Below are 18188 nucleotides of genomic sequence, written 5' to 3' on the forward strand. Positions count from 1 at the left end.
TGCTCACTGGTGAGTTAGCCTATGAATGAGTGTTAAGCACATCAGGCTGGCAGCTGTATGGGCATTGCTCTATGGTAGCTGTTATTTGCACATTGTTAATCATGAGCAATGCACCCTTACATTGTTTAACTGTGAGGTGTTATACAATTGTACTCTGGAGAGCTTTTAAAGGTAAAAAGATAAACGGCATGATGGGATGTGCAGTACCAAATATGTAAAGCACTTTTTTGTTAATGTATGATTTGCTGCATATAAGGAATAAAACAAAAATCCTCTGTCGTACCATATTGAAGTATCATTATTTTTGCATCGTGTTGAATCGCATCGTATCGACCCGAATCGCATAATGTTGAATCAAATCGTATCGAACTGTATCGCAACAGGGGTGAATCGTATCGCATCGCATCGCCTGGTGTTTCAAAGGTATCGTTAATGTATCGTATCGTGGCAACGTATCGAGATGCGCATCGCATCGGCCTCAGTGATGGAGATGCACATCCCTAGATTGCACACTTTGTTTTTTTGTTTGGATATGTAGCAAATTAACATTTTAAATAGCACTTAATGACTGACTGAATGGAAATGACAATAAATGAAAAATATAAAACGAAAAAAGCGATCATGAAAATGTTTCCAAAAAATGAATAAAATGATTTTTGACCACTTTGTTGTTCAGATTTATCACATATTTGTAACTAAATGATACATTAATTGAAACAAAACACGTTATAAACTGAGGAGTGACTCTCGGGAGTTTCATGTATTTTCTTCACTCCGCTGGGAAACTGCTCTCATGTCAAGAAGCATCAGATCAGTGCATGCACTGGATCGTCCAATCAGTGAGCGATACACAGTAAGGGGGCGGGGCGAGTGTCTGAGGATTTCATGGAAGGATGGTCTGGTGGTTCCTCGATTATAGCTCCTCCATTATCGCTCCTCGATCCTCGATCCTCCGGCAAAAATAAGGCCATTGGGACGCTACTCAAGATGGCGCAGAATAATCAACTTCCGGTGAGACCGAGACCGAGGAGCGAGGAAATGAAAAATAAGAGAAGTGAGAAAGGGCCTTGGACTCGAGTCACCAATTTGATGACTTTGGACTCGACTTGACAAAATCACAAAACACTTGCGACCTATATAACACACTACAGGAAAGGGAAACATATAATAGGGCCCCTTTAAAGTATTATTTGTTCTTGTTCTGCTATGATTTGCTCAAGACAACGCAACAGTTTCAAAACTTAAGTATGCAAGTGTACATGTTATGACACATTGTGTATATAAACTTCTGGTCCCACTCTATCATATTGTAGATGGAGCCTTTCAGTCCAGAAAGAAATTTGAATGCATAAAAAGACACTAAAATCAGTTCAAGCATCTCTAGGACAAATGTAGAAACACACACTTGTCACATGGTCTTATACAAACACACACACCTTGGTGACAGAGTTAAAAATGGTTTAACAGAACACAGGTCAGTGTCATGAAAGTGAGAAAGGGTAGCAGCAGAGCAGGACAGAGAGATGTAGAGAGTTATGAAAGGAAACTAGATTACTGACTAAAAGACAGAAGAGAAGAGGGAGGGAAGGGAAATTAAACGGAGAGACGCAAGGAGCAGAAGAGCCTGACAAATGGACACTGAGAGAGCGAGGGTGTTGTGATGGACATTAATACTCAAGGAAAGGAGAGAAAGAAGAAAACAGGAACATGATGCCAAGAGAGGGCACATGGAGAAGAACAAAACAAACATGGTCATGGGCACAGATGGAAGGACAGCTGAAGGACAGACATGGGGAAAAACAAGGATAAAAAACACTGTTGAGAGATGAATGTCAATAGAAGTCAGATGGAAAGAGACTATAGCAGCAGCGGTGATGATGATGATAGAGGGAAGACTTTTAGCTGAGAGAAAGACAGTAGGACTGGATCAGGTCAGGTAGGTTGAGAGTTGATATGCTTCGGTGCACAGAAGGATATACAGGAAGGAGCACACTCCCCATTATAGAATAAATGACTGGTCCTACGTCTATAGAACGTCTGGTAAAACCAGTGACTCATATTGGGACTGTCTGCCGTTATTTACAGAGCACAGCAACTCCGTACACAAACAACGCAAATATCACTTTCACACCGGCACTTCACTTCATTTGGTCTGATGCCATATCATGCAAATGACATGGCTTTGGGTCTTCCAGACTGAATATTACATTTCCTAGATGGTGCATCCTACTGAGTCTGATGGTTCTAGTAGCACTATGATGTTGGCAAGAGAATTTGAACTTTTTTAGTAACATTTACCTGCCAAATTCTCAGAAATATATGGCTAGTGTATTTAATTACTCACAAGCCACATAAACAATATTAATTAACATTGTGATTGATGACTAGTGGCCAAAAAGGGGACTGTTGCACCCCTAGTGAATTATATATATATTCATATAGTGCCACCAAATGCGAAACTAATGATTTTCTCTATCAGGGAAAGAGAAAGAGGGCAAGAAAATATTAAGGCCTGCCTTTTTGACATTTGGAAAAATAAATCAATCCTTTTTAAAGCTTGGAGTTATGATTTTGTAACATCCTGTAAAATAACATTGTATGCATCATTGTGAAATCCCTCCCTGTCTGTCATCTTTGTTGTACATCTTAATGAATTTCTGTAAAGCCCCTGTCACACTGTCCCGAAATTGACACCCGATGGACACACGATTAAGGAAATGTTCAAATTCGGCTCTGATCGTAACAACATCGGGCCATTCGTGAGGGCATCTTAAGCCATCGTATGACCGCCGGTGGAGTTTCTCAGGCTCCGGCAGCAACTTCGGGAGCGGTGGCAAAACTTTGGCATGCCAAAGATGGCTTAAGATGCCCTCACGAATGGCCCGATGTTGCTACGATCAGAGCCGAATTTGAACATTTCCTTTATCGTGTGTCCATCTGGTTGTTTTATTGCACAACAAAATCATGTAATCATATTATGTAAATAACCCAATTTGTGTTCTGTGAAACTAAAAAGGATATAATATATTATTTTGAAGGCGAGGAAGTCGTTGTTGCTATGGAAACAACATGACGGAGAAAACTTAATATCTTCTACATATAAAGACGGAGAAAGTAAAGAACAAAGTCGGAAAATATCAGTACAGTATCATAACACTTTAACGTAATTGTTTGTGTTACTTTCGTTGCAGTTGTATGTCTTAAATGTAATGTAAATGTTGCCTTCGTGTGTGGTTCGGGGCCATCTTCGTGCGAAATTCACAATTCCATATTCGTGTGTCCATCGGGTGTCAAGTTCGGGACAGTGTGACAGGGGCTTTAAGATTGGGGCTAAAACCAATCCCTTAACCCTAAGCACCAACCAAAATAGTGTGCATGCATCCATCTGGTGTCTGAAATTGCAACATGTTCCTGTTGAGTACAGTTTAAGTGTGTGGCTGTAGCTGTCTCAGCACATGAAGCCACCACGCGTTGAGAATAGGCGTACAAAGGTTATCCACGGATATTACTGTGAGCATGAAGTATCATGTAGAAGGTAACTGCAAAGGGGAAAAGGGTGTTTGGATAAACTGCTGTCGGAATATATTGAGATCTGGTTTTAAGAGGAGCTAATGCATTTAATTTCCACTGTATATTATGGCAATAGTCCACTTTCCATAAGCGGAAGTTGTGGGTAGTACCTTGTTGTGGAGAAGAAAATAATGACCCAAATGTATTTTATAAATTAAACAATATCAATATAATGTTGTTTTTTAAAAATAATTTCATATGCATCAACAACATAGAATATTATAATTGTTTGGAGTTCAATGTTCAATTCCATAAATATTGTCCCCTTCCATACCAAGTCAAGGCAGATTGGATGGAGATTTTTAAAGAATCTTCTCAATGGTTTGCCCACAATGCAATTTGATGACATTAAAAAGGTATAACTCAGGCTTTTCCTTTAACTACACTAGCTAGTGTGTCTGCCTCATAACTGACCAAGGGTTTGTAATGACTTGATTTTAAAGGATGCTTTTGTGAAGCCTTTTCACCGAACAATAAAAGAACAGCGGGAGCTCAAAAGGCTCTTATTAATTTCTCTCTCTCCTCCTAATCTGATTCTCTTGTTCTCTTCTGTCATCTTCTGTAATCCCCTTCTGTAATCGTTGTTACCTCAAGCGTCCTCTCTTTTCCATGCTTTTTTCATGGTAACCATCCCCCCTCTAGTCCATTGTTAGGTAGGCTCCTATGTAATACTTCTAATAAAGACGTAAATATATACTAGATCACCATCAAGTAACATAGGGTATTAATCATATTTTAGTGCACTTGGAAATGTATTGTCTATAAGTGGCACACTGTTTAAAATGCATTGAACAACTCTGTTTGTTTACAGTTATACTGTCATGTTGATAGCAGCAACTAGAGTTAAGGACAAACGCTGCTCCACCTCAGGCCTCTAAGATTACTAACCTCCTGCTTCTTTCCTCTTGTGTTTTCTCCAGGCGGATGCTAAGATGGTGTGTGACGTGGTCACTCGTATGGAGGACACAGAGCCTTACTCCGCCGAACTGCTCGGCGCCATGATGCGCCTGTGGTCCGACTCAGGCAACCAGGAGTGTTTCAGCCGCGCCCGCGAGTACCAGCTCAACGACTCAGCGCAGTAGTACGTATTCTACAGAGTTTAACATTATAAGTTGTGTGGTTATTGAATCCTGCATGGATGAAGTGTAGGCTAATCTTGAATTTAGCATTGGCTGATTCCTACGAGAAAAAGCCAACGGAATATCTACAATGGATTGTAGCTGAAAACAAGCTCTGTATTAACCTGTTAAGCCTGTTAGGCCCAGGTACCGGGGCCCTCCCGCAAAATCTTGCAGGAAAAAGTGTCGGAGGGCATGTTCATTTAATAAACTATGAATGTTTTATATCCATGCAACGGGAAGAAACTCATCTAACTGATCATTTAAATTTTTCTTTAAAAAGAAAAACACAATGCTAACGCTGGGCCTCTGAATTAGCAACGAGCGAAAAATGATGACTGCACCGAAATTCACTCACAAAACCTTATTATTTATCTTTGCTGCACATCCAACCCATCGTTTCACATTGTGAGGTGACACAGAATCGAAGGGTACCCTCATTATCACTCAATTATACAAACTCCAGGAGATAATAACAAGAACAGACATCAAAACATGTGGCGCTAGGTAGCTAAAAACGCTAACATGGCTCACCTGTGTCATAGTCTGTTCAAAAGTGGTCTTCAATGGAATTAAAACGATAAAAAACGCTGCTGAAGTTAATCCATAGGTTAATCCAATGTGTCTGTGTCCCTTTGAAATGATTTCTGATAATCCATAAGCAATAAACCTGCTTTTCCGTTTCTAGATGTCAGAGCTAGAAATATTTTCACTCTGATGCAAAACTGCTTGCGCGAAGCCCCCACCTTTTTGTTTTAGCATGTGTGTGAGCAGGGAGACTCCCCTTCAATTCTATTGGCTCTAACGGTCGGAAAGAGATGTCAGTCACCAAAATCGACCAATGGGTTCCAGAGAACCGGTAAATCCCCAATTCCACCCAAATCACCTCCAGAGGTGGAGTTATTTTTGCTAAACCTCTCTAAAAAGGTCAAATGTCACTTGTTTTGCATCAATCTTGATACAGGGTACTTATTATATGTTGTACTTTGGATTCCTAAAGCTTTTAGTCTACCTTACCAAAAAAAAAGAATTTTTTGACGGACACTATAATTTACTATTTTTTTTATGTTCAATCTGAATTTTCTTTAAAATAAAAAATATCTATATTGATTCTGACTCTTCTACATCCAACTCACAGGTTTATCATTACTTTGAGAAAAAAGATTATTAATGTAACCCTTTTTAGAAGGGAAGATATGGTCAAGCTATTTTATCTGCTTTTAAGCTATTTTATCTGTTTTTAAGCTATAGTTACATGGCTAAATTTTTTGTCTGTTTTACAAGTGCTTTTATATCTTAAACCTCGTGATCATTGACGGTTTTGGACCCGATGGCTGTCTGGACGCACCTGTTGTACCGCCCAAACTCACCTGCTGTATCGCCCAAACTCGCTGACTATCTCCGGCTGACTTCTTGCCTCTCTCCCGCTACTACTGTGATAGCAGGCGGACTCCCAAGCCTCTGTTTCTTTCCCGGACATGAGGTATACCAACGGGATAGCCTTCTAGCTGTCTCGTTGCTGTTAGCCCTCGCTGCTAAACACCGCTACCAAACTTCTTCGGCGCCCGACCTGTTGCTATGTTGAAGTTTTCCATTCCCCAACTCCTGAGTCTCAACCACTCCAACGCTCCAACCTGCACCTCAGTCATTAAACAACTTGGACTTCTTCGTCGGCACCACTATATCCACCGAAGCCAAAGAAGAGGACAAATTGTATATTCCCAGCACGGAGATGCAGAAATTCCATCCATCCACTCTGTCTGCCGTCGTGTCGCACATCTGACGCGTCATCAGAGCCCGGCTACAGCGGGGTCAAATCGCGCCAGAAACATCGCGAGACCGCTGCATGAATACACGGAGAGCATCGCGAGACCACCACACACGAAGGAGTCTGGAAAACGTGGAGTGGATTACAGCCTACTCCGGCCCCTACAGAGATTCAACACATCTTCTAAAGCCAAAATAGAACTTTTGAATACACAATCTCTCAGCAATAAAGCATCCTTCATTCAAGACCACATCACTGATGAGAAATTGGACTTCATGTGCCTCACGGAAACCTGGCATCAGCCAGAGGTTTACTCCACACTCAATGAAGCCTGCCCTCCTGGCTACAGCTACTTGGAGAAAACCCGCAACACTGGTCGTGGTGGAGGCCTAGCTGTTATCTACCGAAAGGAATTGGAACTGTCACTCCTGCCCCTGCCTGTATTGTCCTCTTTTGAATGCCTTGCATTTAAATGTAAACCCCCCTTCGCTCTGACAATACTTCTGATCTACCGGCCACCCAAACCCAATTCTGCTTTCATTCCAGAGATACAAGACCTTCTCACTACGCTATGCACATCCTCTGCCAATATTATCATACTTGGAGATTTGAATATTCACGTCGACTCCCCCTCCTGCCATTTTGCCACGGAGTTTCTGCTGCTCCTGGACTGTCTCAATCTCACACAGCATGTTGATGTCCCCACACACGCCAAGGGCCATATGCTGGACCTGGTCATCACAAACTCCGCCCCCATCAGCAATCTGCTAGTGTATGACCTGGGGGTGTCTGACCACAAGACCATCTCTTTGGAGCTGTTTTTCCAGTCTCCACTCAGCAAGCCCAAACGCCAAATCCGCTTCAGGAACCTGAGGATCATCAACCCGGACATCATGACCCTGGACCTCCAGCATATTTCCTCCGCCAACTTCTCATCAGTAAATGAGTCAGTGGCATATTACAACCAGTCCCTTAACAGTCTCCTTGATCTACATGCCCCCCTCAAAACCAGGATGGTCACCTTCTCGCGCTCAGCCCCATGGTACACAGGCGAGCTGCGGAGAATGAAGACAGCTGGGCGTGTCCTTGAGCGGCGGCTCAAGGCCTCAGGACTCACTGTTCACCTGTTAGCCTATCGTGAACACCAGAAGGCCTACGCACAGTCCCTCAGAGATGCACGATCCCAGTACTACTCCATCATCATCAACAACAGTACTGGAAACTCCAAGCAACTCTTTTCCACAATAAACCACCTCCTCAAACCCCAAAGTCCTCTACACTCCGACTCCACTGAGAAGCAGTGTAGAAACTTCGCCGCCTTCTTCAAAAATAAAGTTGACACCATCCGCTCCATCCTCTCTAGCCCCTCTGCACCTCCAGTTCCAACTGCTGACCCACAGCCTGGGACAACCCAGCCTCTTCGCTGTTTCACGGTCATCTCTCAGCAAGAGGTTGAGGGCATCGTTAGGAGGATGAAGCCCTCCACCTGTGTCCTGGACCCCCTTCCGTCAGCTCTGGTGAAATCGTACATCTGCACCCTGAGCCCCATGATCACTAAGATCGCAAACCTCTCTCTCCAGTCTGGCCATGTCCCCTCTGCCCTAAAAACCGCTGTCATCAAACCTAGTCTTAAAAAACCCTCCCTTGACCCGGGAGTCCTGGCCAACTATAGACCCATTTCCAACCTTCCATTTCTGTCAAAGGTGCTGGAAAAAATAGTTGCTGCTCAGCTCCAGGACCACCTAAACTCCAACAACCTATTTGAGAAGTTCCAGTCTGGTTTCCGCTCAGGCCACAGCACAGAAACTGCCCTGGTCAGAGTCACCAACGACCTGCTGATGACGGCTGATGCTGGCTCTCCCTCTCTCCTCATCCTCCTTGATCTCACTGCAGCTTTCGACACCGTCGATCACGGCATCCTCCTCCATCGTCTGCACTCCACCATCGGACTCTCTGACTCTCCCCTTGACTGGTTCACATCATACCTCACCGGGAGAACAGAGTACGTCTCCTTGGGTGAGGCAGAGTCGGGTACCCACAACGTGACCTGTGGTGTCCCTCAAGGATCAGTTCTCGGCCCCACCCTTTTCACACTCTATATGCTCCCCCTTGGCTCCATCATCAGCCGACATGGAGTATCATTCCATTGTTACGCTGATGACACCCAATTGTACCTCAGGATCAACCCTACCTCCTCTGCAGCCCTGCCTTCACCCACACTCACTACCTGCCTGGAGGAGATACAGGCGTGGATGAAGCTAAACTTCCTGAAACTCAACAGCTCCAAGACCGAAGCCATTATAGTTGGCACCCCACATCAGGTTCGGTCATCCACCATCACGACCATCACCTTCTCCGGCCAGGACATTACCCTCTCCTCAACAGTCACCAACTTGGGTGTGAAAATGGACGCCCATCTGACCTTTGAGGCCCACATTAAACAGTTGTGCAAAAACTCCTTCTATCACCTCAGGAACATCGCCAAACTCCGCCCCTGACTCACTCTGTTTGACGCGGAAAAGCTAGTCCACGCCTTTGTCTCCTCAAGGCTGGACTACTGCAATGCACTCCTCATCGGGATCCCTAAGAAAAGCATCCAGAGGCTCCAGTACATCCAGAACAGCGCTGCTAGGATCCTGATGAGGGTGCGCAAATATGATCATATCACCCCCATCCTGAAATCACTACACTGGCTCCCCGTGGAATTGAGGATCGAATTCAAGGTCTCCGTCCTCACACACCAGTGTATCTATGGAACAGCCCCTCCATACCTCAAGGAACTCCTCACCCCCCTTACCTCCGTGCGGACCACCCGCTCCAGCAACTCAAACCTCCTCAAACCCCCGAGGACTAAGCTCCGTACCATGGGAGACCGGGCCTTCTGCTCGGCTGCCCCCAGTCTGTGGAACGCTCTCCCCGACCACATGAGAGCATCACAGACCGTGGAGGTTTTTAAAAAAGGCCTCAAAACCCACCTCTTCAATAGAGCCTTTCCCTAGACCTTTTATTTATTTATTATCACCCTTTTATCTTATTTTATTCTTTTTTCTTATTTATTTTTATTTATTGCTTTTTATTCTTTTTACGATGTTAGCACTTCGGGATTTGAATGCAAATATGAAGTGCTTTATAAATTAAAGCCATTATTATTATTATTATTCATTTGTTCTGGGAATGTCATTTTCGAGCCTGAGACCTGAAAAACAGGCTCAGGGCTAAACTGGTTAATAAAGTAATGCATTTTTGAGATTTGAGAAGCTTAAATGCAATTGCCAGGAGTTAAAATGTCCTTGTGTTTGACTTGATAATGTTGAATGTCCCAGACAATCTCTGTTATCATTAAGCTACTTGTTAGCAACATCTTTGTTAAGTTGTGTACATTTTTTTAATATTGTCTCTTATGTTATATAACCAAATGTAAAATATCTTAAGCGTGTTTGTGAAGCTGACCGTTGAGCGGCCCGACCAAGCAAGGAGGCAGAGGCTAAACGTCCCAAATACAACACGGTGTGGGCATTTATTACTCACTGGCACAGCCTCAATCTCGCTGTTCACGTGAGCACAGTCACCAGCCACAAGGATCTCACACACCAAACAAAGCAGGAAACACAGAGCCTAAATACCCACACTAATTAACCCAACAAGACACAGGTGAGTGGGGAGGAGACAACACAGGGCACCAGGTGAACATAATCAGGGGCAACAGACAAAACGGGAGGGGGAACCCTTTTCAAAATAAAACACGTGCAATATACAAAGCCCGAAGCCGTCAGTCCACAGTGACAAAGTTACCTTCGTCACTGTGTTTAACATTTTTTAGAAGCATAGAAATCTCACCAAAAAAACCTCTGGACCTTGAGACAGGGGAACTGAAACTGCAGAATTGCTTACTCATTTCCAGGTTTCAGGAGTCATTCCTGCTGCATCCAACTGATCACAAGTGATGTCATCCAGCCAGAGTATGAATGGGAGATGTTACAAAGTGACACATTTAAAGTATTTCATTTTTAGAAAAGCATAGAATTGCCTTGCTGTTATCATCTTGTTATCAATATTTAATTAGCATCATCAGATAAGAACACAGGCAAACTGAGTGTGCGCATCCTTTTGTTGTCAGTGGGCATTCGTATGCGTGTGTGTTTTTAGTGAATGATAGGACAGATTGGGGAACTGCGATGGTGTTTGTTTAACGCTCCAATAAGCACTATATCACTGACTCAGCACAGCAGCAAGAGAGTGTGTGTGTGTTCCACCTGTTCAGCTGAGACGTGTCAGGATCAATACATCAGTCATTACCAACCTCCCCCCCGCCTGATTCAATACACCCACCAACCAACCATAAAAGATGAAAACGAAACACATGCCCCCTAACACATGCACTCACACACTCAACTATTTATTTATAATCTCCTAGATACGATCATACACTGGCTATTACGACACATAGTCAATCACCATTACAAGTACACAGCCTGATTTATGCTGAGTGCCTGATTGTGGGTGGAGAGCGAGAGAGAGACAGCTGGAGAAAAACAGTGAAGGAGAGAGCGAGGAAGGTGGGGGGGTGGGGAGGACATTTTACTCAAGTGCCATGTTTGTGCGTGTAGCCCTTGTGTAATTGTCCGCCATACATCTAATGAAATTACACAGTGACAAAGATACATTGAAGGAGAGTGACAGACGGAGTTGTATATATTTGTTGCTGTGTGCGGCACATACACACATACTGTAAATCACTCTTATAGGCAACTGCGGATGTAGTGAATGTAGCTTGTGTGTTAGTTTATTTAGTGACCACTTAATATGAATTCATATTCATCCAGGAAAATCATTCCTGCGTTTGAATTTCTACTTTAGTACTGGTTTCAGTTCTCTGGCAGTGTTTTTATTTCTCAAGAAGCATTTAGAGGCAGCAGACAGTTAAAAAAAAACTCAAGCAAGAAAAGAGCCATCAAGTGCACTACTTGGATGGAAATCTACCAGTGAAAACGAAGTTTCTAGAAGCAAATCTAGTGCAGACACAGATGCTACTTAAGAGCTGCAGGGAAGTTGAGATAAGGTGCAAAGAGAAAGGGTAGGAAGGATATAGAGGGATACGTTCAGAGAAATTAAGCCGGGTGAGTCCAAGCCGAGGCTTAAGCAAGGGTAAAACAGATCAGAATAATTAAAGAATACAGACTGAGAGACAATAGAGACCAAAAGGTCAGAAAAAAGAGTATTCCATTGAGTCAAAAGTGATGATAAAGCAAGACAGAATGGACAGAAGAAAATACAGAGTTGCAACACTTAGTCATTTCTCATAATAGCAGACAACCTGGAAGTGCACACATATTCCTGTCAACTATTACATTTGGTCAATTAACTCAAACAATATCCTCTCTGTGTGTGAATGAAAGCCTCTGTGTGTGCTAAATGTCACATTAATAATAATAATAATAATAATAATAATAATAATAATAATAACTTATTATTATTATTATTAGCACACTTTCTGTTATGTTGGAACTTGTGGTGCAGAACAGAAGCAGCCAAATGAACAGATAGGACTGGTATCACGTGATCACACCATGAGAAATTTTTGATATATTTGAAACCTCTCGTTTTTCGTCGTCAGGTGTAACAGTTAGTTCAAAGATGAGGTATTTAGTGAGGGTTTTGGGGGGGGGGGGGGAAGAGAGTGTAAACATACATGCATTGTGTGTTAATATTGCAATGAAAACAGAAAGCTCTTTTATGAAAGGAGCATGTACTGCCAGCAGCCGTCTCTCTCTCTTCAATGCCCTGCATGTCGTGACCTATTTACCGTAAAACACATCCACTGTTTATGGTTTATGTCTGCTGCCTTTTTTGACAAAGCTACCATGCCACTTGAAATGGACAGTTGGTTTATAACAGTGAGAGACCGCACTATGAAACAGATGGAGTGCACCAAGCCCACTAAAAGCAAAGCAGTCTTAGTATTCTTGTTTAGATCTAATTGAAGGTAAATGTCACACAAAAAGGCATCATTCTTCTTTCTTTCTTTAATACGGATATTGATTCTACGTCTAGCTTTGTATTTGATATGACCATCATTGAACTTCTTATTGGATAATAATGTAAAGCTACTTATGCCGTTTTGATTTTAATAAGTACACATGCACCCTGCTGGGTGCTGCTATTTGCCGATTGCTGGCTTTAAAAGTTATATATATATTCTGTTGACACCATAGGTAACCCATTGTTTAAATGTTGTTCCACAAAAGGCTTAAATTCTAAATAAAAGTTGCAATATGCTCAGTGTTAAAGAGGCTCTATTATGCTTTTTGGGGTTTTCCCCATTCCTGTAGTGTGTTATATAGGTTTTAAATAAATAGTTAAAATCCCAAACACACCCCCCCCCCCCCCCCCCCGGGCCTGAAGCTCCTTGATTGTAGTCCTTTGTATACCTCCCTTACATCACTATTTAACACTTGCGCTTCTATTGGATAGCGCTCCAACACATTGTACGGCTAAAGGCCCTGACACCCCAAGCCGATTTCGGCCGTCGATGGATGTCTGGCCGTCGATGAGCATCCTGTCGCCCTACTCAGACCCCATTTACACGCAAACGCATATGAAATGCAAACAACCCGAATACGATATCAAAACATTCTTCTGTTCACACGAGACCGCTCGAAAGCGCTGGAGACGCTGTAGTACACATGCCGGGCCTGTAAGTGGCGCTGTACTTTCGCCACAAAATACACCAAAAGCAGCGAAGAAGACCCGCGAGCATGGTTGCCATGGTTGCCCTTCTGTTTATGCCCCGCGATGGATTTAGCAACGTGTAGTTTATGTAATTCTCCATGTCCACTTGTTGCTGATGGTTGTGGTAGAGGAGCTGTAGATGTTGCACTAACATCTGTAGCATGGTCAGTAGCAGTAGCCAGTAGCTACTGACAATAGCTACTGACCATTCTACAGCAGTGAGCAGCAGAGGTGGGGAGAGGTCTATCCACCTTGGGACCCGTTATCGTTTTAGGGGTCCGTTTCCGCGTTTCCGTTACGGCCTCGTGTGAATGAACGGGCTATACGAAAGACACACCAAAGTTCTCTCAGAGCCGTGGCTCAATGACTGTACTCGTGCTCTCAGATGCACCTGCAGTAGAGATGTTAAGATTCACCAATTCGCATCGGTGCACCGGCATAAACGTTCAAGATGCGAGTGCACCGGTTGAAAGAGTGCACATCGGCTACAGTTTGGGTTGAACCGGGTTGAACTCGCGATGCATCGATTGCGTAGCGTCTTTGCATCGGTAAAAAAACGATTCATTCATATAAAATCCCCTCATCTTGTCAACGCTCAGCAGAGACGATCTTTGATATTTGCTTCGCCACTACGGCGAACGAGAGTCTCAGCTATCAACACACACGGAAGTTGAGGAGAAAGAGAAACAGCGCATCGAAAAATACCTACAAATCAAACGTTTTGCAACACTTCGGATTGTTCAAGAAAGACGGTGTAATAGTCATTTATGCTATATAGTTGACCGCAGGTCATGGAGAGTAATTAGGTATCCGTAGACCTTTGTATGTGGTATCTTTATTACTTAACAGGTCTACAGCCATGATACATAGATCCGTCCTAGATGCGGACTTGCATACACACAGTATCACTCCGCAGCCGCACCCCATCAGTAACGTCCTGATGGTATATGTGCGCGGCACTATTACTACAGACGGTCAACTTGAAAAATCACTCGCAAATTGTTAACGATGCCGAGCCGCTTTAAAGTACACAAGTAGTACGAGGAACTTAGCGACGCACATAAAGAGGCGACGTGGGGTCTGCGGCTGAAAAGAGAAACCTGAAAGTGAGACATATGAGTTAAATCACTCAGTGAGGTGTTCTGTCAGAGAGAGGTGTTTAGCTTACAGCAGCCTGTGACAGCCAATAATAATTTAAATGTCTTCCTTACTGTAAGCAGTTATGAAATACCTGTTTGTGAAAGGTTATTTGTTTTCTTTATTGTTCAGATAGAAACCACTGCTTTCTGCTCACTGGTGAGTTAGCCTCTGAGTGTTAAGCACAATAGGCTGGCAGCTGTATGGGCATTGCTCTATGGTAGCTGTTATTTGCACATTGTTAATCATGAGCCATGCATCCTTACATTGTTTAACTGTGAGGTGTTATACAATTGTACTCTGGAGAGCTTTTAAAGGTAAAAAAATAAACGGCATGATGGGATGTGCAGTACCAAATATGTAAAGCACTTTTTTGTTAATGTATGATTTGCTGCATATAAGGAATAAAACAAAAATCCTCTGTCGTACCATATTGAAGTATCATTATTTTTGCATCGTGTTGAATCGCATCGTATCGCCCCGAATCGCATAATGTTGAATCAAATCGTATCGAACTGTATCGCAACAGGGGTGAATCGTATCGTATCGCATCGCCTGGTGTTTCAAAGGTATCGTTAATGTATCGTATCGTGGCAACGTATCGAGATGCGCATCGCATCGGCCTCAGTGATGGAGATGCACATCCCTAACCTGCAGGCATGCAGAGAGACAATGGAAAAAGGATAAACTCCATGTCTCCCTAGAAATCCTTCGTGCTTGCCTTTCCGACTACCAGACTGCAGTCAAAGCAGCCAAAACAGAGCACATTTCTCTGTTAATCTCCAAAAACAGCCATAAACCTCAGGTTATTAGTGCGAATGCTGTTTACAGCATTCCACTATAGTTCTTCGATTTCTTTATTCTTCCGATTCATCTTATTTCAGCCAATACTTTTGGCTCTCCTTAACTTCAGCTTACTTTCAGCTACAGAAAGAATTCAAATATTAAACTATTCAGCCTTTTCAGCAATCGACTTTCAACTTTTTTAAAATATTTCATACTTTTTGAAATATTCAGCTTTTTAAACGCTTTTTTTAACATGGAAGTCAATGGGACAACTCTTCAAATCCTCTTTTCCTACACCTTACGCCAAATGCTTCTCCTTCCACATACTATCAGCTTGAGACTTCATTCCGACTTTAAAATGATCACAAGACCTTCAGCTATAAAACTTGTTATTCAGATTCTTCATATCTTTTTTGACTTATCAACATTTAAGTTTTGGTACAATTTCAAGCTGTTTTAGATTTTATAATGGTTGTCTATGGGAGGGACTCTTCAGGGCTAGAGTGCATGACATCATTATCATCATTATGCTGCGTTCACACCGGACGTGATGCGAATATTCGCTTCGCTCTAATCGATCGAGTTTCACCGCGGCTGTCAGCTGTGTTTACTCGCATCATTCAAACAAGACGCGCTGGCTCGGAGCTACAACTACAACAAAATGAACATATTTTACCGTGATTAAATTGTAATACACGTTTCTAAATGATGCCGAAGTAACAACATACTGATACCGGTTAGTAAAAACCATGAATTAATGCTTGACAAGTCTGCAGACAAGACGGCAGGCGAAAAACCTTTTTAAAATGCTTGTTTTCTGAATGAATATCGGGTCGACCAGGCTAAGCTAGCGTTTTATATGCTCATTCCATACTCATAACAACGGCCTACAGACATAAATAAACCAACTGTATTCACCATGACACAGACAGTCTGTGGTTTGTACTTGTTTAACTTTTGTCCAGTTTCTGAACAGATATGAGGAGCTGTGAGCTCTGTGTGCTAACTGCTAACTGCTAACAGCTAACGGCTGATGTTTGAATGTTCTGAACTGGTTGAACGTCAGTGACGGCAGGCTGAGATCCTGCCGTCAGGCTGATTGGCTTCCGCGAGAACGCGTCACGCGAATTTGGCGCTTGAGATAAAAAAATTGAACTCTCGCGTTTGACTCTGCTCTCAGAGCAAAAATATACACTAAATTCAAATAATTTCAAAAGATTTCAGGAGCATAATTAGCCTGGCCTGCTCAATTGCCTTCATCATATCAAACGGACCCACCGTTCTGGCCCAATAGTGATCTGAGTGACAAAAAGTCCACCTAGCTTCAAATAGACTCCCATGTTAAATTTGACCGGAACTTTCTTCAGAGCAGAGAGAAGTACACTTTAGACAAACTGCTCCCATCTCCACATTTTAAACACAAAAACAAAAAAACAAACATATATCAGTTCATTGGGGTTCCCTGATGCTCACGGTCTGGTATTTTTTTTTATAGTAGCCATAGTTTTGAACAGGTGGCAAAATTGTCAGATATACTCCTCAATGCATTCTTAATGGGACTCAGTGCTGCAGCATGTAAATCGTCATAAGTCGTCACCATGGTAACCTTTGATCTCTGGGTTTACACACACAGGTGTTTGTAAACATTCATTCACTACTACAATACTTACATTTAGTATCTTTATTTAACTCATTCAGCCTAATTTCAGCTGCAGGAACCATTCAAATATCAAACTATTCAGCCTTTTCAGCACATGATGAGAAACTTTCAACTTTTTCAAAATAGTCTATACTTTTTAAAACATTCAGCCTTTTAAAGTCTTTTTTAAAATTCGACGAGCAGGTCAGCACCCTAGTCAAATCCTGCTTTTTTTTAAATAAGACTATTGGCCAAAACCAAGTTGTTTTTATCTTTTAAAGACCTAGAAACGGTTATTAATGCCTTTGAGACTGGACTATTGCAACGCTCTGTATGTGGGTATGGACCAGGCCTCAATTACAAGCCTGCAGCTAGTCCAAAACGCAACTGCACGTCTTCTGACTGGCCACAAAGTGTGTGTGTGTGTGTGTGTGTGTGTGTGTGTGTGTGTGTGTGTGTGTGTGTGTGTGTGTGTGTGTGTGTGTGTGTGTGTGTGTGTGTGTGTGTGTGTGTGTGTGTGTGTGTGTGTGTGTGTGTGTGTGTGTGTGTGTGTGTGTGTGTGTGTGTGTGTGTGTGTGTGTGTGTGTGTGTGTGTGTGTGTGTGTGTGTGTGTGTGTGTGTGTGTGTGTGTGTGTGTGTGTGTGTGTGTGTGTGTGTGTGTGTGTGTGTGTGTGTGTGTGTGTGTGTGTGTGTTCGCTCTCCAGTTGCCTCTATTTCAGTGATAATCCATAATACTTACATCACTGGCAAATTAGAGGAGCACACACTGGGGTCCCGTGTTAATCAATGTGGCGCTCCATGAGGAGTTGTATCAGGATGAGGGAAGAGACTAATGCAGCAGTGGTCTACATACTGTACGCCATCTAAAACTACTTAAGCACACAAAAGTCATTATCCTGCCCAGGCTTGTTTAATGTAATTTACATGACTTTGAGTGTAGGACCTCCAGGGGATAGCAGCTCTACTGTATATGTGGAATATTGTTTGCATTAGTGATAATGTAAGTGCATATCCAAAACATTATTCCAAAAGGTGACTGCTTTTGTTCAAAGAGGTGTCAAGCGGAAGTAAAGGTCATCAAAGTAACATGTAAAATAATGGCAACCCTAAGTGGCCTTTCTTACTCTAAAGTCTAATGTTTAAGTGCAGCCTGATAGTTTTCCAACATAAAGCCAAGAGTGAATGACGTCCGGCATACATCTTGAGAGGGTGTTGAATATGTAATTTAACATTGTATGGCTTCAACTAATGATTATTATCACTTCATTCCCAATAATTGGTTTAATGTGTGAGTTTTATTTGACTAAAAATACATACAAATATTGATTCTGCTTGGGTTCTTCTTCCTCTTATTCTTCTTCTAAATATTGTTAGCCACAGCAGTAGAAGCGTTGTTATCCATCTTTGTATCTTATTAGATTATATGAGATGATTTGTTTTG

The 18188-nt window shown here is 42.6% G+C and overlaps 1 protein-coding gene across 2 annotated transcripts in view; it reads left to right on the forward strand.

Moving 5' to 3' along the window:
- The window catches only part of LOC307040443 (guanine nucleotide-binding protein G(o) subunit alpha), a 149825-nt gene that overhangs the window by 97860 nt on the left and 33777 nt on the right, over positions 1-18188 (forward strand). For both annotated transcript variants that reach the window (XM_079683277.1, XM_079683276.1), the window contains exon 4: positions 4491-4651. In XM_079683277.1, the coding sequence (XP_079539403.1) occupies positions 4491-4651 (161 nt within the window). The remainder of the gene's footprint in view (positions 1-4490; positions 4652-18188) is intronic.

Source organism: Notothenia rossii (assembly GCF_949606895.1).
Source record: "Notothenia rossii genome assembly, chromosome: 5".
Classification (NCBI taxonomy): Eukaryota; Metazoa; Chordata; class Actinopteri; order Perciformes; family Nototheniidae; genus Notothenia; species Notothenia rossii.